Below are 24,104 nucleotides of genomic sequence, written 5' to 3'. Positions count from 1 at the left end.
CACTTAAGCAAATGTCTATTGTACACAGTGCTGCACGATAGCCATTTGTCTAAAATACACTATAGGTACCCTTTAAGTACATGATATGCATCATTTATTTTCATGCTTATATTCATGTTTAGCCAGGGACACAATCAGGGCAGTTCAACTAGTACTGCTATATGGGGTTTACAGAGATACAATTCCATGCACTTCCCTGACTGAGCATTGGGCAGGAGGAGCAGTCACCTCTCATACAGCAGTCCTCCCCACAACAACCTGCAGAAGCTGCTACAGCAATGAGAGGTCCTGCGCAGAAGCCATTGCTGTGAGTGTACATATCACTGCCTCAGCCATGTATGTACAGGCATAAGAATGGTGTGCAGGGTGGAGTAGGGGTTCTGTATACTGTACATAAGAGCAATAGGACTAAGACTAGGAGGAAAAACTTACTGCAGGTTCTGTGTGCTGTACAGGAGGCGTAGGGGTCTATGGAAGTTACTACAGGTAGAGGTGCATGTATTAAAGATGTGTGCAACATATTAATATAACATTCCCTAAGTTATTAAGTCTGTCTGAGGCCCTTCCTTATATACTTGGGATCAGAGGCAGATGTGAGTTCTTGTGCTAGGTCCTTTTTGCACTATTCAGGGTGAGTAGGCGATACAACTAGGATGAGATTGAGCAAGAATACAAATTCATGGATGGTGTACCTAAGGTATGTGGTATATGCCGGTAACATGGGTTTTACAAGTTGTTAAAATATTTGGTGATTGTTAAGAGCTGTGATATATTCACCAGTCTAATCCTTGCTCCTTCCAGCCCCGCTATTCTGGTCCTCCACTCCAGGCTGCAGAAATCACTAGCTTACTCTTGTCACTGCTGTAACCAGTCACTGGCCTCACAAGTATACAGCATGAGACCACGGAGGTCAGAGATCGGCTGCTGTGGTAGCACACGCATATTGGCATATCATTGCTGCAGCCATGTCTACAAGGGGCAAGAGGGGAAGACCAGAACAGAGAAAATTTAAATAGTGAGGGTCACAACTCCTAGTGGTGGGCATAAATTTCAATAACTTTAAAACCTTCTTTAGGGCAGGGTCAAACATAGCATATACACAGCATATGTCACGTATCTGCTGTGTAGCGGGAAATACCCGGCAGCCCTGTGTGCACAATGAGGTTTGGATGCAGCTTGTGTGTCACAGTCTCATGTGAAATACGCTGCCTATACGTAATGTGTGACCCTATCCTTAGGGTGTATGCACACTAACAGTATCCTGTGCATATTTGTTGTGGAGGAATTGAAGCTGCAGATTTTATGCTGAACACAACTTCAACTCCGCAGCTTTAAATCCTGCACATAAAATAAACGCAGGATACTGTACGTGTATTCAATAAGAAAATGTTTGTCATTGTGAATAGTAGCCACAAAGCAGATATGTACATAACTTCATGTATGTTCCATACACTTTGGGGGTCATATTCAAACTTCTCTGTGTCAAACATTTCACATGACGCAAAAAAGTTTCCATCATATATTCAAAGTATTTTCCATGAGAATTATCCAAGGTTTACACTAGTCATAGCAGTTTTGCAAAAGTGGACATGGTTATGTAAATTTCACATTTTACATGATATTCTCAAAGAGGTGAGAGTCCATTTTTTTTTTTTTGGGAGGGGGGGGGTTGGTTGTTAATCACTTATTGAAAAATAAATAATTATTGAAAATATTGATATATTTTTTTCCTTTTTCATGGTCACTGCACCTGCACTCACAATTAACCCCCGGGCATGTTTTATTTATATAATCATCACTTGTATGAGCACAAGTAATCATGGAGTATTATGCGAGATGCTTCCGCAGGATTTTTCGGGATTCAATATTTGGCGCAAAAATCTGTGATTATGGTGTGAAAAAAAACACTATAAGGAAGGAAAGGGCTGTTGCATGTGAGGTGACTGCCCCTTTTGCCCAGTGCTCACCCTGCTTCTTCTGTAACAAGTTGTAATCAGGGAAGTGAATGACGATCCAACTGTACCGAACAGTCAGCCCCATGTTTTTTTCTGTAAACTCGGTCCCTTATAAAAGTATTAGCTGTACTGCCCTCAAGATGCCCCTGGCAAAAATGTGAATATAAACATGAAAATAAATGATAAATAGCACATACTTAGTTTTGCAACATCTGGAGGTCTGCAGGTTGAAGACCACTGGCCTACATAATGTGGGGGAACACTACCTGCCTAATGTGGGGGAACTCTGCCTGCCTAATGTGGGGGAACACTGCCATTGTCGCGAAAATGACATGAGAGTGGCACTTGCCAAGGTAAAGCCGCACATTTCTGAACTGGTCTCTGAAAGACAACAGCAGAAGTCACACTGATTTGCAGTAAATATTCATTATGTTTTTGTGTGAAAATCATGTTTTCATGGTTTTGTTCTTTGTTCTTAATGGTTTTGTTCACTTTGTGCACCTATGTATAAATATATACTTAAATATATACCTCCTATGTTATGAATTTGGAAAAAAAATCATATTTTATTTTTCCAATTAAGAGGGGTTCGGTGAATGCACATATGAAACTGGCGGGGTTCAGTACCTCCAACAAGGTTAAGAAACACTGCACTATAGGATTGCTATTAAGTCCTAGCCACAATATAGTGGTGAAATAACAGTTACCGTATATACTCTAGTATAGGCCGAGTTTTTCAGCACGATTTTTCGTGCTGAAAACACCCCCCTCGGCTTATACTCGAGTGAACTCCCCCACCCGCAGTGGTCTTCAACCTGCGGACCTCCAGAGGTTTCAAAACTACAACTCCCAGCAAGCCCGGGCAGCCATCGGCTGTCCGGGCTTGCTGGGAGTTGTAGTTTTGAAACCTCCGGAGGTCCGCAGGTTGAAGACCACTGCGGCCTTCAACATCATCCAGCCCCCTCTCACCCCCTTTAGTTCTGAGTACTCACCTCCGCTCGGCGCTGGTCCGGTCCTGCAGGGCTGTCCGGTGAGGAGGTGGTCCGGTGGGATAGTGGTTCCGGGCTGCTATCTTCACCGGGGAGGCCTCTTCTAAGCGCTTCGGGCCCGGCCTCAGAATAGTCACGTTGCCGTGACAACGACGCATAGGTGCTTCTGCATCATTGTCAAGGCAACGCCTCTATTCCGGGCCGGAAGCGCGGAGAAGAGGCGCCCCCGGTGAAGATAGCAGCCCGGACCACCTCCCCACCGGACCACCTCCTCACCGGACAGCCCTGCAGGACCGGACCAGCGCCGAGCGGAGGTGAGTACTCAGAACTAAAGGGGGGTGAGAGGGGGCTGGATGATGTTGAAGGCCGCAGTGGTCTTCAACCTGCGGACCTCCGGAGGTTTCAAAACTACAACTCCCAGCAAGCCCGGACAGCCGATGGCTGCCCGGGCTTGCTGGGAGTTGTAGTTTTGAAACCTCTGGAGGTCCGCAGGTTGAAGACCACTGAGGGCGAATGATGAGAAGAGGATGATGAAGGGGGGGTGTGGGGATGATGAAGGGGGGTGGGGATGATGAAGGGGGGGGTGTGGGATGATAAGGGGATGATGAAGGGGGATGTGCGGGATGATAAGGGGATGATGAAGGGGGGATGTGTGGGATGATAAGGGGATGATGAAGGGGGGATGTGTGGGATGATGACAAGGGGATGATGAAGGGGGGGTGTGGGATGATAAGGGGATGATGAAGGGGGGATGTGCGGGATGATAAGGGGATGATGAAGGGGGGATGTGTGGGATGATAAGGGGATGATGAAGGGGGGATGTGCGGGATGATAAGGGGATGATGAAGGGGGGATGTGCGGGATGATAAGGGGATGATGAAGGGGGGATGTGCGGGATGATAAGGGGATAATGAAGGGGGGATGTGCGGGATGATAAGGGGATGATGAAGGGGGGATGTGCGGGATGATAAGGGGATGATGAAGGGGGGATGTGCGGGATGATAAGGGGATGATGAAGGGGGGATGTGTGGGATGATAAGGGGATGATGAAGGGGGGATGTGTGGGATGATAAGGGGATGATGAAGGGGGGGATGTCTGGGATGATGACAAGGGGATGATGATGAGGATGTTAATGACGGGTCTGGATGATGACAGGGGGGGATGAGGTATTTCCCACCCTAGGCTTATACTCGAGTCAATAACTTTTCCTGGGATTTTGGGTTGAAATTAGGGGTCTCGGCTTATACTCGGGTCGGCTTATACTCGAGTATATACGGTATGTTTAATACAGAAAAGTGGGCAGCTGTCTGCAGAACTGCTTGTCCTATTTTACACAAGCATTAAAAGTTCCCAAATATTCCCTCAGATGACACAAATGCACAGGGGAAGAGTTACTGACAACATTTATTATTATTATTTCTTATACTTCAATTAATTATTATTATTATTATATTATATTATTATTATTATTATTATTATTATTAATGTAATAAACATTGGCTCAGTTTTTGTAGGTGCTAAATAATAGGGAATTAAAGCGTGCATAGGGGATAATGCAAAGCAAAGTTTGAAATGTTTCATGCAGGGTCCATTTTTGTAATACGATAAACAAATGGCAAGCAACTCTAGTCAAATAGACATTAAAAGAAAATGAGAAAAGAAATGTGATATATTACCATAAACCTTTTCCTAAATACCTTTTATTACTTATCTCTGATCCAATGGGTAATGGGGAGTTTATGCAAAAGGTCTGCTGCCCTAACACACAGCACAGGACAAGTTGCATCATAACACAGAGAAAGGGACTGATGTAAGCCTTCCACCCTGCCACTCATCAGCACATTACAGTTTACTATATTGGAATACATGTAGGTTGCCTTCTTTTATCCCAATATTATGCTAAAGGATTGCTTAAAGGGGTTATCCAGGAATCAAAAAACAGAGCTCATTTCTTTCAAAAAAGAGCTGTTCTCAGGTTGTAGGTGATATTACAACTTGGCTCCATTCACTTCAATGGAAATGAGCTGCAGAACCACACCCAACCTGGAGACAGACTGTGTGCGATTTTGAAAGACATTAGCTGTTTTTCTATTCCTGGATAACCCCTTTAACTGTGCCAGTTTTACTTTGTGGAATGGAGCCCACAGAGACACCGCTGAAGTGAAAAGGGACAGACGAGGTGCAGGCAGTCCTTTCATCTGTGTTAGCTTTGTAGGCACATGGCCACAGCTGAAGTAAGGATTGACCGGTTCAATTGTTGCGAGAATTTTCTGAGAATTCCTTTTACATAACTAAATAGAGCTGACGTCCGCCATTAACCTCTCAGATGCCGTGATCAATCTTGATCAGGGCACCTGCAGCAATGTGGCTGTTCCGATGGTTGAACCTGCTGTTATCATGCTGTCTTCTCTGGTCTTCATTTAAGCAGACCAGCGAAGTAGATCACAGATAATGCTAATCAGTGTTTTGCCTATGCATAGCACTGATCAGATTTGCAATCCGATTTACAGATTTGTAATAAATAGCGAAGATTACAAGAAAAATAGTTTTAATAAAAGTGCATAAACCCCTCCTCCAATAAAAAATAAAATTCCCCTCTTTTCCCATTTAAAAAAAAAATATATATATATATATAATAATTTAGAGATCTATATTTATATATTTTAATGATCCTATACGATGAACGGTGTACGCATAAAAAATAAATAAAAATAAGTGCAAAAATGTAGATTTTTGGTCACTTATAAGCAAACTACAGATAATGGCACAAAAAATGAGCCCTCATACAGCCTTGTATATGGATTTTTTTTTTAGGTGGTCAGAATAGAGCAAAAGCAGATTAGAAAAGCGTGTTAAGACGGATATAGGATATTTTCCTAAAGGAAAGTTTTATACTCCCATACATTTTGCCACATACCTACACTGCTCAAAAAAAAATAAAGGGAACACAAAGATAACACATCCTAGATCTGAACGAATGAACTCATCGTATGAAATACTTTAGTCTATACATAGTTTAATGTGCTGACAACAAAATCACACAAAAATTATCAATGGAAATCAAATTTATCAACCCATGGAGGTCTGGATATGGAGTCACACTCAAAATCAAAATGGAAAACCACACTACAGGCTGGTCCAACTTTGATGTAATGTCCTTAAAACAAGTTAAAACGAGGCTCAGTAGTGTGTGTTGCCTCCACGTGCCCGTATGACCTCCCTACAACGCCTGGGCATGCTCCTGATGAGGTGGCTCCTGGACAGTCTGTGGTGCAACATGGCGTTTTGGATGGAGTGAGACATGATGTCCCAGATGTGACCAATCGGATTCAGGTCTGGGAAATGGGCAGGCCAGTCCATAGCATCAATACCTTCCTCTTGCAGGAACTGCTGACACACTCCAGTCACATGAGGTCTCGAATTTTCTTGCATTAGGAGGAACCCAGGGCCAACTGCACCAGTATTTGGTCTCACAAGGGGTCTGAGGATCTCATTTCGGTACCTATTGGCAGTCAGGCTACCTCTGGCAAGCACATGGAGGGCTGTGCGGCACCCCAAAGAAATGCCACCCCACACCCTTACTGATCCACCAGCAAACCGGTCATGCTTGAGGATGTTGCAGGCAACAGAACATTCTCCATGGCGTCCCCAGACTGTCACGTCTGTCAAATGTGCTCAGTGTGAACCTGCTTTCATCTGTGAAGAGCACAGGGCGCCAGTGGCAAATTTGCCAATCTTGGTGTTCTCTGGCAAATGGCAAACGTTCTTTCACACTGTTGGGCTGTAAGCACAACTCGCACCTGTGGACGTCGGGCCCTCATACCACCCTCATGGAGTCTGTTTCTGGCCGTTTGAGTGGACACATGCACATTTGTGGCCTGCTGGAAGTCATTTTGCAGGGCTCTGGCAGTGCTCCTCCTTGCACAAAGGCAGAGGTAGCGGTCCTGCTGCTGGGTTGTTGCCCTCCTATGGCCTCCTCCATGTCTCCTGATACTTATGTACTGGCCTGCCTCCTGGTAGTACCTCCATGCTCTGGACACTACACTGACAGACACAGCAAACCTTCTTGCCACAGCTCGCATTGATGTACCATCCTTGATGAGCTGCACTACCTGAGCCACTTGTGTGGGTTGCAGACTCCGTCTCATGCTACCCCTAGAGTGAAAGCACCGCCAGCATTCAAAAGTGACTAAAACATCAGCCAGGAAGCATAGGAACTGAGAAGTGGTCTGTGGCAACCACCAGCAGAACCACTTCTATATTGGGGGTGTTTTGCTAATTGCCTATGATTTCCACCTGTTGTCTGTTCCATTTGCACAACAGTATGTGAAATTGATTGTCAATCAGTGTTGCTTCCTGAGTGGACAGTGTGATTTCACAGAAGTGTGATTGACTTGGAGTTACATTGTGGTGTTTAAGTGTTCCCTTTATTTTTTTGAGCAGTATATTACTCCTTAACTCAGTTATAAATGAGAAAAATATACTAAAGTCCCCACCTCATCTTGTGCCAACTGTGCTGCTTTGTAATCCTCAGTATGCACCTACAACAGAAAAACAATTACATTTTATTTAATACACAAAAAATACAAAACATCAGGCCCTCTCTGGACTGCAAGAAAACGGTGAATTAAAGAGAAACGCTGCTACTTTAAATCTACCCCCCCCCCCGTGACGTTAACACAACGCAACCCCCCAATGCAAGTCTATGAGAGGGGCGTGACGGCCGCAGTGACGTCATGGCCCCGCCGTCCGCACCCAGCGTTCTTAAAAAGAAAAAAAAAAAAAAAGGAACTCTGTTACATTGAGCTAAAAGGACCAAAGTTGTAATACCGCACATAACCTGAGGACTGGAGTGGTCTTGTTTTTGGAAGAAAGCAGCTCTGTTTTTCTATTCCTAAATAACATTTTTAGGGAAATAAACTAAAATTCTCATTGAAACCTGCAGACTTTTGTTCTGGATCAGATTTTACTATATACAAATTTCTAAAAGGGTAAAATTGAATTTGTTCACAGACCCAGTGGCCCCAAATGTTTTAGTTTACTACTTCTAAACTGGATGTTTTATGTTGATGATGGGGAAAGAAAAAAAAAAGATCAAAACAATATAAAATGTATTACCCTTATCTCTTCTTCCTGGAGTCTCCTAGCGATGTCAGCATCTCGCACATCTCGATTTTTAACACCTGGTCCAACTTTAGCTTGAGGGCTTTCTCTGTGTCCTTTTGAGCGATGACCTGAGTCACAACCATGACAAATTACAAGAGTAATGCAACTAATTTAATATTATAATCACATTTTTTTAATAATACAACAGTTTTGCTCCATTTCACCGGTGTAGAATCTCTAGGATTATAGCGCAAAGACAAGAGAGCACATATTTCTCCTACAAGGAGGAATTTTCAGTAACTAGATCCTCTGGAGATTTATTAGGAATCTGTGCTCTATCTGGATGCGCTAAGGACTATGGAAATGGAGCAATTCAATTGCAATAATATACTGTAGAATATGAAACCAAGAAAGCCAACACACATCATGCAAATCGAATTAAGCTGATTGAAACCATATAAAAAAAATTAAGATAGAAAAGAAATTATGGCACGAACTGAGGAATGCAGGCCTGAATGAAGTAAAGTTGAGTTTGCGATTCATTATAGACAATTGTAATGAATTTGAAGACACGGATTGGGAAGGATGAATTACATCACTACAGCAAACTACCACCACCACCACCAATTTACTAATACCTGATTCTCTGTATTGCCTTTCATCTTGTGGAGAAGGTGTTCTCCGCCTGTGCCTCTCATACTTGTGGTCACCCTCAGTACCTCTTTTGTGAGCTCTGGAATAAGAACTGTCCTGATGTTCTCGAATGCCAGAATGTTTTGTGCTCAGGTCATGACTTTGAGATCTCACCCTTCGAGGCATGTTTTCAATTGGATTCATTTCATCTGCATTCTCATTATCATTATCATGATCCTCATATTTACTTTTTCTGGGAGGTGGTGGCCTTTCAGGTCTGTCTCTTTTGGTAGATGTTTTACTGATAGGATATTCATCCTTTTGTAAGTCAGAGTTATCTCTGGGAATTGACCTTGGTTCAGCGGATCGTCCTCGTTTTCTATCATCATCATAGTAAGAAGACTGCTCAGATTTAGGAGCTCCCCTTTCCCTTCGATTTCGCTCAGGCCTTTCATGCCTATGAGGTCTATCATATTCAGATATATAGTCTTTACGCCTACCCCTATGGTGGCCTGAGTGATGGAAGAACGCCATAAAGAAAAAATTAGGAATAATTCATCATAACACATTACTGTAGGCTCACTGTCACTTACAAAAAGTATTCCCATCTTGACACTATGGTTTATCCATCTGACATGATGGTAAGCCATGGATTATGGTTTACCCTGCATTTCTCTAGAACATGCCCCCCCCCCCCCCCCCTTCTCCAATGCCATTGTTGAAAGAGATAAGCAGTTTTATGCTGTACGGGAAAAGGCTAGAACAGCCCACTCAGCTTGTTTGCCAATCTGGCCACCTCTTTTAGTTCCGACCAAGACAGGCAGGGTCTAGGGGTTGTGGAGTAAAATGAGTGGGGCACACATCTATTCGTGATTTATGGCATATCTTGTGGCTATACCATAAATGTTAACATAGGAAATCCTTTAACTTTCCAGAATACACTGGTGATTTGTTTAGTTAACAGTTCTCTAATTAAAAAAAAAAAGGTAACCAGACAACACATAGGGGTGTGAGAACTCTACTCAACTGCCTCAAAGGGGTTGTATAGTCACACAAGTTTGAATATAATAAATAATGAATATATAAATTTGTAGTTGGTGTAAAAAATTATTATCTGATACAGATAGAGCAAATGGTATGTTAGATAAGTCTCTATATAGGTAGAGAACAGGTGTTGAGACAGGCAACTTCCTGAGTCGACAAAAATTGACCAGTGTACGATACAAGTAAACCCACAGAACATCTGAACAGGAAATAAAATGCAAGCTCTGTATCTAACTATAGATGAAGTGCAGTGAGGAGGGGGGACAAATAAGCCCTGCGGGACATTTTCACTAAAGTATAGTTTAACTGAATACATAGAATTTTATAGTTCACATTTCATATTTTTTACTTTTCAAATATTTTTCTTGGATTTTAACAAGAGTAAAGCATATATTTGGAAAAAATATATAATAAATAGTTACACCAGTGAGACATGTAGCATGGTAATTGTGTGAACATTAGTTTTTCTGCATTGACAGAAACCAGATAGAACTTTTTTATACATTTATCATAAGTTGTTCCATTCTCCATTTCCTTTTCCTCTCAAATATTGTTTTGACAATTTATATAACACTTAACTAATGCTAAGGTTATATAAGAGTTAAATCACCCTTTTCTATTTAATCGATACAGTAAATGATTTACACATGATAAATAAACTTGATCAACTGAACTTAAAACTAAATTTAATAAAGTATTCAGTGACACATGTATTTAATAATATAATTAATATCTTAAATGCTAAATGTACCAACATAAAAAGGGATCCTATTATCCACACTATATATACACAATGTTGATTTTAAAGGAGCCAACCTTATTACAAGCAATTTAAACCCCAACTGCAATCTCTTCAAGAGTAAGTAACTTAAGATTTAAAGTGAAGCCCTTCTTTTAGTTAACAATGTCCGTATAGAAAGAAAAAAATCACAGACAACTCTCCATTTCTTCAACTTTATTCTTAGGTTCGTGCAGTTAAAGCGTCTCCATGCCGCACCGGTGTGCTGAGCTCTAGTGCGTTGTGATTACAGCTGTTTCTTTCAGTTCAGAAAGAAACAGCTGTAATCACAACGCACTAGTGCTCAGCACACCGTGAGGCGTGGAGGTGCTTTACTTGCACGAACCTAAGAATAAAGTTGAAGCATTGAAGAAATGGGGGGTTGCCTGTGATTTTTTTCTTTCAATACGGACATTGTTACATGAAGCCATATTTCCATACAAGAGCACCACTATTCATGCCATCAATCCTGACACAAGGCTAGCAGTGCCAACACAACTTGCTTTTCTCTTGACACATAGTGCTTCTTTTAGTTAAAGTTTGTTCTATAGTCTTCAAATGTAAAATATATACTACAGAGTTGCAAGCAGTTTGTTTCCACCACATAGCAACAGGTTCATGTTTATGGCACACAAAGTGAATCAGATCTGCACCTCTAACAGGTTTGCAGGAAAACTGGCCACTGAAAGAGGTTAGCACTAAGCCACCATCATAAAATCATGTAAAGAACACATTTATATCTTAAAGCGAATTTCCATTCCTTGACATTTCCTTAAAGGGCCAACATTCTACATTAATTAATTTACCATTTATTAAAAGCACTTGTAGGTTTTTCCAATACAGATCCCAAATTAGAGCAAAATCTTTATCTATGTGAGGAATTTGGAGCGCTATTTTGAGTTGGTTTTTGTTAAAAATACTGACCAAAATACAGTGGTCCCTCAACATACGATGGTAATTCGTTCCAAACGACCCATCGTTTGTCGAATCCATGCAATGTAAAGTATAGGAAGTTGTACTCACCTGTCCCCGTTGCTCCGGACCAGGTCCTCACCGCTCCCGATGCTGTCCCGCTGCTCCGGTGTCTTCTTCGCGATCCTCCAGGGTCTTGCGCATCTTCTGCAGGGTCCGGGCCTCGCTTTCTGGTGGCGTTATTACGCTGCTGCGCCGGCGCGGCGTGCATAGTGACGTAATAACGACGCCGGAAAGAAAGGCCTGGACCCTGGAGAAGATGCGCAAGACACCGGAGGATCGCGAAGTGGACCCGGAGCAGCGGGGATAGGTAAGCGAACCTGCCAGGGATGCTTAAACTGCTATCCGACAGCAGCTTAAGCATTTTGCGCTGTCGGATAGCAGTTAATGCGATGGCCCCGACATATAAAAGCATCGTATGTTGATGCTGACATCGACATGCGATGGCCTCTGAGAGGCCATCGTATGTCGATTTTATCATATGTCGGGGCCATCGTAGGTCGGGGGGTTACTGTACTGTGTGTAAATGTTAGAAGATTGTTCAGGAGAAGAAAAACAAACTGGAGACTAGGCTGTCAAGCAGCTCCTCTGATTGATTTCACATTCAGTAGATTTCACTAAGGGTACGTTCCTACAGGGCGTATACGCAGCGTATTTGACGCTGCACAAAATTTATGGCAGCAGCAAGAAATACGCTGCGTATTCCTTGCTCACTATACACACAGGGCTTTCCGGCGGCAGCCCTATGGGTGTAGTGAGTTTTGGAGGCGGGGCAGTGTGCCGGTGTGTCTGTGACATGCGGCTCCGCCTCCAAAACTCACTGCACCCATAGGGCTGCCGACGGAAAGCCCTGTGTGTATAGTGAGCAAGGAATACGCAGCGTATACGCCCTGTGGGAACGCACCCTAAAGGTGAAAGATGTCCATTGCCTTTAATGCTGAGCACTGAAAGAAGTTTGTCCTTCAATGTATGAAATGTTGCTTTAAATAGACAGAACAATGCTTTGTTTCATATAATTATAATATATATATATTTATATTACATATACACACACATATACTATACCTTCATTGTCTGGATAACAAGGTTCTTCTGGACTCCGTGGTGGGTAATGTTTCTTTCTTCTTTTTTCTTTTTCTTGCAATACTCGAGCAATATCCTGGAAATTTAAACTTGACAGCTCAATTTGCCTCCAAAATGGTCTCAACAGGGAAGTTTTTAAAATAATAAACACTTAGCTACAACATAAGAATCAGTTTCCATCATCACATTGTTTCTATTTCACATACTAAAATCTAAATGTATGTAGCTAAAATAAAATGCAATAGAAAAATGCCATTTAAACCTGGGCTCTACCCAGTCCAAAATAGTACACTGACCTAGTCATTACTTGTTCTATTGTTAGCCAGTTAACTCCTCCGTGTCCTACTGATGCCAGCTGCCCTACCTGACAAAACAAACTAGGTTTCTGCATTCTGAAGACAATAGCATGTGCACATCAATAAGGTTAAGAAGTTATTCCTCTAATGGCAGGGCAGCATCTTAACAAAATTACAGATATACAGCAAAATGCCCAGACACACCTGTATGGTAAGATGCCATGGAATATACGTCTTGGCCAAAGAATAATTTCAAGCTGTATATTCTCTATATCAATGAGCAATCACAAAATGGACTTTAATTACAAGACTCCCTGGGATACATAAGACAGTGGATAATATGTTGCAGCAATTGTCATTGGCTAAATAAGGGTTACAGAGATCACCCTCAACAAACAATGACCCTTCACAAACTTGCACCATAAAAAATTAAACATTGAAAACTCTTTTGACCATAGCCCTTGTAACAACCACATTTAAATCAACTGCCACAGTACAGTCCCATAAGTACAACATAAATGTGCCATAGACAAATAAGCAGTGTAATAAAGGTTCCCAGGAAGTGCCAAATCAACCTCACTTTGTGTTTAGTGACCAATTTGTAACACACTTTAGCACAGAGGGTACTATGCACTAACACAACAAAAACCATTTGTGGTGTGTAAAGCCCCACTTCAAAGCATCACATTTAGTCCAAAAAGTTGTGCGGCCCATGACAGACTGAAGCAACACAGCAAAGTAATGAATCCTTTATAAAAACAAACAGTATTGTGTCATAGCAGTATTTTTTATCATAACTAGTCTTTCAGGTGCCAGGCTATCCGGAACTCTACTGGAAACTCACCCTATAAAATCACCACATGGAATGGTAGATTATGGACTCAAATATTCAATGAACTTGCCAAAAAATGATGCTTTAATGAGCCCTGCATCCTAGTAATTGTCAGGGTAACTAGGCAAAAAACCCTCAGCAGGGGTGTAGCTGTAAGGGGTGCAGAGGTAGCAGGTCCACTGGGGCCCTGGTGCCTAAGCAATCCCCAAAGCACATCTGCCCCATAAGAGACCAGTATTGTAATTGGCACATGGGGGCCTATTGCAGATTTTGCTTCGGGCCCAGGAGGTTACGCTCTGTCCCTCAGAAAACTTCTACTAACATGTCCCAGGAGGCACACACTTTGGATGGAACAGCATAATGTAGTAGAATTGAGGAACTGGAGGCGCTACCACAGCAGCCGCTATGCATAAACACCGCAGTGGTGCTGAATCCATACCAGAGTAGTCATAAACTGGAAATCCAGATAAGCTGCAAAACCCAACATAAGCATTAAAGAGGCATTCTGCCCAAAGACATTTGTGGCATATCCAAGTGTGCTTTGCAGTGTCCCTACATCCCATAGTTTGGTATAGAGAGCACACTAACAGTCCGTTCAGTCTCCTCTTCAAGTTTGTGACTGTCACTGGCTGCCATACTTTGTATAACACAAGCCACAGAAACCCAGAGATGGAAGCTACACTACCAACATCAACATCAGATAATGGCCTATCCTATCCTGCCATGAAGGTCTTAGGTCACTTTACAACCTTTGGAGGGAGAACATGTACAGCGCTGCTGCCTGATCCTTGCTGGACAGCGACATACATGTAAATCAAGGCATGTTTACTGTCTATTAAGCACATACTAATTAAAAACATACTAATACAACACTAGAAAAATCCTAATTTGTCATCTACTTTGCATCTATCTTGAAATTCCCCAGATGTATCCCATGCGACACCTACATAGGCCACTGAAATAAGAAAACCAAAAAGTAATTCTAAGCATTTGAAAAACACTTACCTCATCCTTCTCCTCCTGCATACGCTTGAGCTCTGCTTCGATCACTAGCTTTTCTTGGATTTCCTGAGCAATTTCACCATCTAAAAGTTCACTGAGGCAACAACAAAATTATCAATATGAATGCTATAAAATCATTAATGTTGTAAATACACTGGGCCAGCTCTAAAATCTTTGTTAGCTATAGAGATACAGTGAGGACACCACAGGGTTTTCCAGGATTAACAAAAATTGCAAAAGGGCAGAGTGGCAGGCTAAATGAAAAATAGAATAAAGGAGACAAATCATCTTTCTGCTACAGCCTACTATGCAGAGAAATGTACGGCTCTCTCAGTCAGCCAGAGAAGCGGACGACATTGCACTCCGCTTCTAGGCCAAGAAATAACGGACAATAACATTGGGTCTTAGAAGTGAGGATTACTGCGATCAATAACTTTTGTCATGACAAAAGTTGTTTTTAATGATACTATTGCTTTAAAAGGTGAGCGTCCATCTCACAACTTGGGCCCCCTGACCCCGCGCTGGCCTGCTTGCACCTGGAAGGTGGTTGGCAAGCCAAAAATAGCCACGGTGCCCGTTTTACACAATTAAAGCAATTAACATTAAAGTCAATGGAAGTTATGCAAAACGCATAGTTCAGCTGGCTCAGATGATTTCTGCTTCCTGACCACCTCCAGCAGGTGAAAGCAGGCTGGAGGGAGCACCAAGTTGCAAGATGGGACTAACCAGTTAACAGTATTCTGCTGGCTGACTGCATGTAGCTATAGACTTACAGTTCCTCTTGACGGTGTTTAATCCGGGCTTGTGCTCTGATGTCCTCTTCTTCCTGAAGCTGTTTCGCTACCTGTAGGTCATGTTTTACCAAACGGTTTCTCTTTACGTTTGTGGCTAGGTGATGTTCAACTTGAGAAAAAAAAATTATAATAATTATCTGATATGACAACAAAAGGAAAAATATGCCTTTCAACTGTGTTGGCTCGTAAATAAAAATATAGAAAGAGAAATATTCCACAGTTGTTGATAGCTTTTAGGCTGTGTTCAAGCATTTTGGTTTGTAAACTGCAGTAATTATTATTATTATTTATTTATTTTTTAAACACCGCTCACAAAGACAATTTAGGTTCTAATAAAGTAAAAAAAGAAATGCATAAAAAAATTTAAACAAATTAATAAAAAATAAATCAACACAGCCTGAAAGTGAAAAGAGGATAACAAATAAGTATCTAGTGGTCTAGGCATCTGCATCAGACATGGTTTAATAAGAAGTGTGGCTGAACGAGCATTTCCTGCATGTCAGGATGGAGAACAGGAAGCTCTAAGCTGCAAGGTCAGCACTGGCAGGGGAATAGGTGGAAGGTGACTTTTTTTCTAATTTTGCACTTTTTTTTTCCCCCTGAAAATGTGGCATTTTTCTCCCATGGGAGTAAAAAAAACACCAAGAAAAACAACATGTGGGTTTTAACTTTGGCATTTTTTGCAGGTGGTTTTATTCTTTTTTGGACTTTAGCGATCCAAAAAAGTGATTGAGATACTTTTTTAAATAAAGTTTCATAGGGTACCATTAAAACAAATAAATAAATACAGTAGTGATGGAAAAAACTGTATTTAACAAAATGTATCTTATTTATAACAAAATTTATATAAAATTTTAAACAGGGATCAATTTATGTGGGCGGGCAGGGAATTAAAAATGTTGCCGACCATAATAAAAATTTAGAAAGGGGGTATTTACATGTAAAAATAATATTTTTGTCATAATTAATTGTGTTAAACTTTTAATTAATAATTTATTTTAATGATGTGTTGAATAAAGTGTATGTGTGTGTTTTTAACCATTTTCCTTTTTTTTTTTCCAAATTTTTTTTTAGGTAGTACTACTACTCCCAGCATGGAACACTGTTTCATGATGGGAGTAGTAGTACCTGTACTAATTGACAGATCGCCCCAGTGTCACTTATGACACCCATTGTGATCCTCCTGTAAAATGTATAGATGTGTGCGGCCGGCCGCTCTTCTATGGGTGCATGCACTGTCGTATATATACACCTATTCATATTTCCCGCAGAGAGCTGTGATTGGCCAGATGGTTCCAGCCAATTACAACTCTCTGTAGTAAATATGAATAGGTGAATATTTACGTCAGTGCAGGGGACCATTAAAGAGCAGCTGTTCGCATCTATACTTTATACAGAAGGATCACAGCGGGTGTCAGGAGTGACACTCTGTGTGATCTTTCCTTAACTGCAGGTACTACTGCTCTCAACATGGAGCACATTAATATACAGATGGCAAAAGATGTCGGAAGTGACACTCACTACGATCTGTCTATTAATGCAGGTACTACAGCTCCCAGCATGGAGCAGAGTGTGCTCCATGTTGGGAGCAGTAGTACCTGCAGTTAAGAACAGAACACAGTGGGTGTCACTCCTGACACCCGCTGTGATCATCCTTCTTCCTTCATCGCTGAGATGCGGAGCGGCTTTCTCCTGCCCTCCACATCTCTGCATTATACTGCAGCTGGCCAGTGATGTGAATAGAGATTCACATCACTGATTCATGTTTCCCACTGAGAGCGGGATTGGCGGCCACCATCTGGCCAATCACCACTCTGGGTAGAAAACATGAATGAGTGATGTGAATTCTATTTACATCACTGGCCGGCCCGGGGTTCAGAGCAGACATGCGAGCCGCTCCGCATCTTTGCAATAGATAGGACGATTGCATCGGGTGTCAGGAGTATCACCCGGAGCGCTCTGTCTATTCGTACAGGTACTGCCACTCCCATCATGGAACAGTGTGTTCCATGCTGGTAGCAGTAGTACTACCTAAAAATTTTTACAAAAAACACACACACTTTAGTAAACACATTATTAAAAGACATAAATTTTAACAAAATGAGGTATAAAAGATATGATTTTTACATTTAAATGGCTCCTTTCTACATTTTTATTATTGTTGGCAAAATTTTTAGTTCCCTGCCCACCCAGCATTAAAAGTTTGTTATAAAAAAAAATAAAAAATAAAAAAAATTTCCATCCCTACTGCATTTTTTTTTTTTTTTTTTTGGGTACCCAACAAGTTTTGAAAAAATGTCAAAAAAGGGTCCAAAAATGCAATTTCCACTCAAAGGCAAAAAACTCCAGAAAAATGCAAGTAAAAAATGCTGTGGCATTTTTTTTGGCTTTTTTTTCTTGCATTTTTTTTTGTGGGCCACAAAAAAAAAAAAAAACAAGCGAAAACTTAGCCTAAGTCTAAGTCTAAGTGACAGGTACACTAACAAAACTGTCTAAAAGAAAAACTAAGCTGTTCTGTAATTGTTGCCAATCGAAAACAATCACAGCTCAGTGTCCAATTCTAAAACTGCTCTGGTAAAATCTCAGCTCTGGTTTTTTTGCAATAGGCAACGAAGATGGTCGGTCGATCTGTCAGCATTCACCAATGTTCTTAGTACATAGGGCACAGTAATCATTTTATTACAGGTAGAAGCCATGACTCTTGTGTGAACAGAGCTTTAGAAATTCTATATACATCATGATATTTTGACAGAAGCAAGTATGCTTAGAAATGAAGCTGAAGTAAAGTGAATACGGTGAGTTCATATAAGAATGCTTGCATGACTTACTTTCCTGTTCCTGTAAGGAGTGTGCAAGACTGTGATCTTCTAGCACTGCAAAATCTCGACATACTGTAGAAACAAGACATAAGATAACAATTAGAAATTATATTAACAGATACTTAAAAGGGGCATTTCTAACTCATTAAGTGTTTGCATATTGCTAGGATCTCTGGGACCTCCACCGAGAGGTGGAATTCCCCCTTATTCTTATGAATAGAAGTTAGAAGGAATCTGTGAGCTGCAATTCACATTCCAAATGTCTGACAGGGTTAGATAGCTGTTAGGGCAAAGAGATACAGGATACCTTCCATATATCTGTCTGTCTTCCTTAACATAGAAATATGCTTTTATTTCTGGTGCCAAGCGTCAAGCTCCTTAAAGTGGTACTCCGGTGGAAAACTTTTTTGTGAACTGGTGCCAGAAGGTTAAACAGATTTGTAAATGAACTTCTATTAAAAAATCTTTACCCATCCAGTACTTATTAGCAGCTGTATGCTACAGAGGAAATTATTTTGTTTTTGAATTTCTTTTTTGTGTTGTCCACATTGCTCCTGCTGACACCTCTGCCAGTGTCAGGAACTGTCCAGAGAAGCATAGGTTTGCTATCGGGATTTTCTCCTGCTCTTGACAGATCCTGATACGGGCATCAGGTGTTAGCAGAGAGCACTGTGGACAAGACAAAAAAGAAAATTAAAATATAATAGAATTTCCTCTGTAGCATACAGCTGCTAATAAGTATTGGAAGGGTAAAGATTTTTTAATAGAAGTAATTTACAAATATGTTTAAGTTTATGGCACCAGTTGATATAAAAAAAAAAAAAAAAAGTTTTCCACCGGAGTACCCCTTTAAGTGCTGAGGGCTGGTACTTCCCCTCCCATCCCTGTCCCTGCTTGTAGGGCCCCTTAATAATAGTAATGAGGAGTAGATCACTGGGAGTCAAGAGAAGACAGAGCCACTCAATGAGTTCTTTAGTTCAGTATACACACAAGAAGAGGGAGTGCCCAATGTAGGCCAGATATTGCAGGCATCACATGATGTAATGTACTGAACTGGCTTACTGTAAATAAAATAAAGTCAATATAATCGAAGCTCCATGACTAGATGGATAACACCCAAGCGTTCTTATCAAACTACATACAGGAATATGTAGTGGGTATTGGTATCATAAGACATAGCCAGCATGGTTTTAATGATCTTAGAGCAGGACACGCATGTTCAGCCAATCACTGGCCGCAGCAGTGTCCAGTCTCAGCCAGCAATTGGCTGAGCATGCAGGTCTTTCTATTTCCAAATTCTTGTTTCAAAAGCATGCAGAAGACAGGAGCAGCTGAAGGCCAAAGAGTGAACAAGAGCTGCATTGGGATCTGTGGCGGACCAGAAGTAGACAACATATACATTTTAAGTTAAAGTGGCGGAATACTTTTATGAACTACTGGTTCACTGTGAGGTGATCTAGCAAGTATAAGAAGCAATGCACTGTGTGGAAAAGTAAGTGAATTACTAGGTGGCGACAGAAATCCAGAGTGTTAATCCATGCAAAAGAGAGATTGCATCAAAAGTTCACAGCCTGCTAAGACTATGCCATCATGGAAAGTTTGGACATCGAAGAGAAGGACTTTTCCCCCCTTTTAGGCTATGTTCACATGTCATCGGACACCGAAAATGGAATTTCCGTGCAGGAAACATCTGGCACAGAAATTGCTCCATGTGCACATTTCCGTGCGGACATTCAAAGCAGAATTCCGCATGGAAATTCCGATGTGTGAACATAGCCTCACCATTGGCGTTTTTGTCTTTCAGTAAAGCTACAGGCCTGTGATTCTGCTGTCCCTTTCCCCTCTCATTCCACATCTCCTGTCAGTAGCAAGATGCAATCTTAGAATATTGGTGAAGTGAAGCAGCTGATATGCGCCAAGTCATGTTTCAAGGCTCTTCAATAAGTTGGACATTGGACAGCCTTTACTTAGTGTTCTCCAGGATTCAGTAACTAAGATTAAGCACTTTAAGGATGGACACTTATCTCAGGAACTATAGTGAAAGAGTTAAATGAAAATATTTTTAGGATTTTGAGACAAGTGTTCAGCAGATCACAGTGCCATCCATATAGTTAACATGGATTCAGATTTTATAAACATACAATTGTTCGTATGCACTGTAAGTATTATATAAAACTGTAAAAACATTTTAACCTCCATACTTGACAAAAATGATTAAAGGGGTTCTCCACCATAAGGCGATTTTAGTACGTACCTGGCAGACAGTAATGGACATGCTTAGGAAGTATCTGCGCTTGTCTTGGGGCTAAATGGCTATGTTGAACCAGAACACTGTGGCTAGCTTTTTGTGAACTGGTATTTCCTGTTTGACTTCTTTTTTTTTACTACAAATCCCACAATTCCATTTTCCTCCCTCCCACACATCAGCCACCCCACCCATTTAAACATAATTGAGCTGCATCCATTAAAAAGACCTGTGGTTTTCAATCAGGGTGCCTACAGCTGTTGCATTAGTTGCAGACTGATCACTCCACCCATTGAAGCAGACAGGCTCCCTGTCATCAGCTGACTAGTGAGTCAGGTCTCGGCTGCATTGCGACCTGGGAAAAATCTGAGACAACAGTCATTTTGTATGCTGATAAAAATAAATATTGGAGTGAAAATCACAGAAGAATTGTGAGAAAACCGCGACACACCGGTACAGACACTATATTATGAACTAAACTAACTTTACAACCCCTTTAGCAAAGTCAAATAAAAAAAATTCCTTGAATACCCCTTTAAGCTAGTTTCACATTTGCTCAATATATGTTTGCTGAGACAAATGCTGTCAAAAGGAGGAGGAGCAGGTCCCATTCATAGACTTGGCTATACATTCTTAAGTTGATTATTAAGTGCATGTTACATACACTCCTCATAGCTAAAGTCATATATCTTGCTTCTTGACATGTGATTAGTAAGATTTATGACACTGGACTGCAATCATCCAAGCTGTCCTTGATGGAGCCCAAATGGAAGAGAACATGGAGAGGTCAAGGCAATATACGTTTGCACATTAGGGTTGCCTGACAGCTGTCAAAAAGGTCACAAAAAGCATCTACTGTGCATCACCAGCCAAAAACTATTTGCAAAGCATTTACTGAAGCACAAACATTAAATGCAATAAATATACCCCACCCAAGAATGCAGCATAGCAAGTTTGAGAACAAGTGGGCACACTAAAAAATTAAAACGATATCCATTAAAGAAGGACAGACATTATTTTGTAGCCCTCAACTTTTTTAAACAACGGAATTCATGTGCTGCAGCTTTTCTTTATGTGAAATCAATGTTTTTTTAGCACAAAATTGTGCCATTCGTACCATAGTTCTCACATTCCATATATGGATAAAAATCTGTACACTTTACTACCACTATTGTGCCAGTATTTATATGTCTGTTCTTCTAGTTGAGTGGGACATAGCAGCTGAAGCCCATCTGTTCCACCAGGGAGGTACGGCAAGAGTCAGAACTTATGTAAAGCATGCAAAACATCTGTCTTCATTATATCCAGCCCAATTTGCTTCTAATTTGCAAACTTTAAGACAAATAAACGCTGCAGGAAGAACACAACCTTCCTTTTAATTAAATGCGTATTTAACTCTTTCATATAATGTGTGTGTATTCGTGGCCTACCATCAGTGGCATTTTCAGTGCATTCAGTTGAATTTCAAATTATACCAAATATCATAAGTAACAATTTGAATTTGAAATCACAGGTTGACCTAATATGCATGAATTTAACGTCAACTCTTTATCTGATGCAGTGGTGTCTATGGCCCCCCCATGTGCTTGTATGCCCTCCCAACAACATCTGGGCCTACTCCTGATAAGATGACGGATAATACCTTGGGAGATCACCTCCCTTTGTTAGTGTGTGGCACTATTTGGCGGCATAGAATACCCCAGAAGATCCCAATGGAATTGAGGTATGGGAAACATGACAGAGGGAATCAATGCCTTTATCATGCAGAAAATGCATGCTTAAACACTCTGCACACATGCAGCCAAACCCTACCCTGCACCAAGTGGAATGCCAGGGTATCATTGCCTATTATGTAGAGGTTTGACAAACTCAAATCACTGAACCACCACCAAACTAGTGATAATGCTGCCGGCAGCATAACGTCTCCATATTTAACACATTCTTAGTGTGAAGCTGCATAATTCTAGTAGAGGACGGTGGATCCCCAATGAGTCTTGTTTGTCTGATAGTTTGGTCATAAACATGCACACCAGTAGCCCATTGTAGGTCATTTTGTAGGGCTCCGGCAGTGTACCTTCTGTTCTTCCTTGCCCAAAGTAGTGGATACTAGTCCTGCTGCTGAGTTGATACCCTTTAGCTCACCTTGTGTAACGACACATGTGCTGGTATCTACCACTTGCTGGTGAGACTGTGCTGGGAGAAACAGCAATACTTGTTACCGCACATACTAATGTGCCATCTTGGAGGTGCCGAACTACGTGTGCAACCTGAATTGGCTTTAGTTACTGCCTCATGGATAAGAGAGAAAGAGCCCCATGTTGTCATCTTTACTTATTCTTCTTGTAATCTTTGCTTATTCTTAAGGATGCTCCTAGGGCTACCAGCCGCTGCACCTTAATTGTAGGTGGCACCTAACACTTGCAGAGCTGCATCTGGACTTCATTTAAAGTAGACTACCCACAGCAGACATGGCCGGTAGCGCTCTGTGCAGAGGGCGTCCCAAATGGACAAACTGATATCTCTGAAGAGTAATTTACTTGATGTCATACTGTGATGCTTAAGGCAGTGTTCCCACACGACAGAGAAGGCATGCAGATGAAACCACGCCTCCATATGTTCACCGGAATGTGGTTCAAGTGTTGCCTTCATTTTTATTTATTTTTTGAGTAGTGGAAAGGATATTCCATTGAGTGTCTAAACAAAGCTAGGTGTCTGCTCTTATGAGTCCTGTAATGACAGAAAATCGAGCAAAAGATACTGGGAGTTTGAGTTTATTACAATATCCAAGAAATAACTTAAATTGTGTAACAGGAATGCTTTTGAGAGCCATGTACTATGAACAAAGTCATCTATTTTACATAGAGATCTTGGAAGCTACTACTAAAGCATCTACATGACTGTTTATATAGGCTGTAAGAATACTTCCATATAATATTTGCATAGAGTTTATTTGTATGTATCCTGCCCAGGCAGCTTTTCTGTTTGGATAAGCCCACTTGAAGCTTATGTAGAGAATCTTACACACTTTGCCTTAAATCTACAAATGCATTTTGGAAAGTTTTTTTTTGTTTATTTTTTTTTTTTTTTTTTTTATTATATATGTAGTTTAAGCAAATTTTAGCTCTTTAAAGTGGTACTCAGGTGAAAACCTTTTTTCTTTTACATCAACCGGTGGCAGAAAGTTAAACATATTTGTAAATTACTTCTATTAAAAAATCTTAATCCTTCCAGTACTTATTAGCTGCTGAATGCTACAGAGGGAATTCCTTTCTTTTTGGAACACTGATGTCAGCAGAGAGCACTGTGCTCGTGATGTCATCTCTGTCCATTTTAGCAACCATGCATAGCAGATGATTGCTAAGGGCAGCATGGTGGCTCCATGGTTAGCATTGCTGCCTTGCAGTGCTGGGGACTTGGGTTCAAATCCCACTAAGGACAACAATAAATAAAACGTTATTATTATTATAATGTCAGCAGAGAGAACTGTGTTCGTGAGGTCATCAGAGAGCATTCCAAAAAGAAAAGAATTCCCTCTGTAGTATTCAGCAGCTAATA

General features: G+C 41.1%; 1 protein-coding gene across 3 annotated transcripts in view; it reads right to left on the bottom strand.

Moving 5' to 3' along the window:
- CCDC50 (coiled-coil domain containing 50) overlaps positions 1-24,104 on the bottom strand; it is an 80,771-nt gene that overhangs the window by 25,762 nt on the left and 30,905 nt on the right. The window contains exons 2-8 of one of the 3 annotated variants that reach the window (XM_056565426.1): positions 18,314-18,376; positions 15,465-15,594; positions 14,695-14,785; positions 12,544-12,637; positions 8,690-9,196; positions 8,064-8,164; positions 7,442-7,486 (exon numbers count right to left, since the gene is read on the bottom strand). In XM_056565426.1, the coding sequence (XP_056421401.1) occupies positions 7,442-7,486; positions 8,064-8,164; positions 8,690-9,196; positions 12,544-12,637; positions 14,695-14,785; positions 15,465-15,594; positions 18,314-18,376 (1,031 nt within the window). Of the gene's footprint in view, positions 1-7,441; positions 7,487-8,063; positions 8,180-8,689; positions 9,197-12,543; positions 12,638-14,694; positions 14,786-15,464; positions 15,595-18,313; positions 18,377-24,104 lie in introns of all 3 variants that reach the window. The other 2 variants (XM_056565425.1, XM_056565427.1) reach the window with 2 other exon arrangements.

This window comes from Hyla sarda, chromosome 3, assembly GCF_029499605.1.
Source record: "Hyla sarda isolate aHylSar1 chromosome 3, aHylSar1.hap1, whole genome shotgun sequence".
Classification (NCBI taxonomy): domain Eukaryota; kingdom Metazoa; phylum Chordata; class Amphibia; order Anura; family Hylidae; genus Hyla; species Hyla sarda.
Note: the sequence above shows the minus strand (reverse complement) of the source record. Positions and strands in the feature narration are given on the sequence as shown.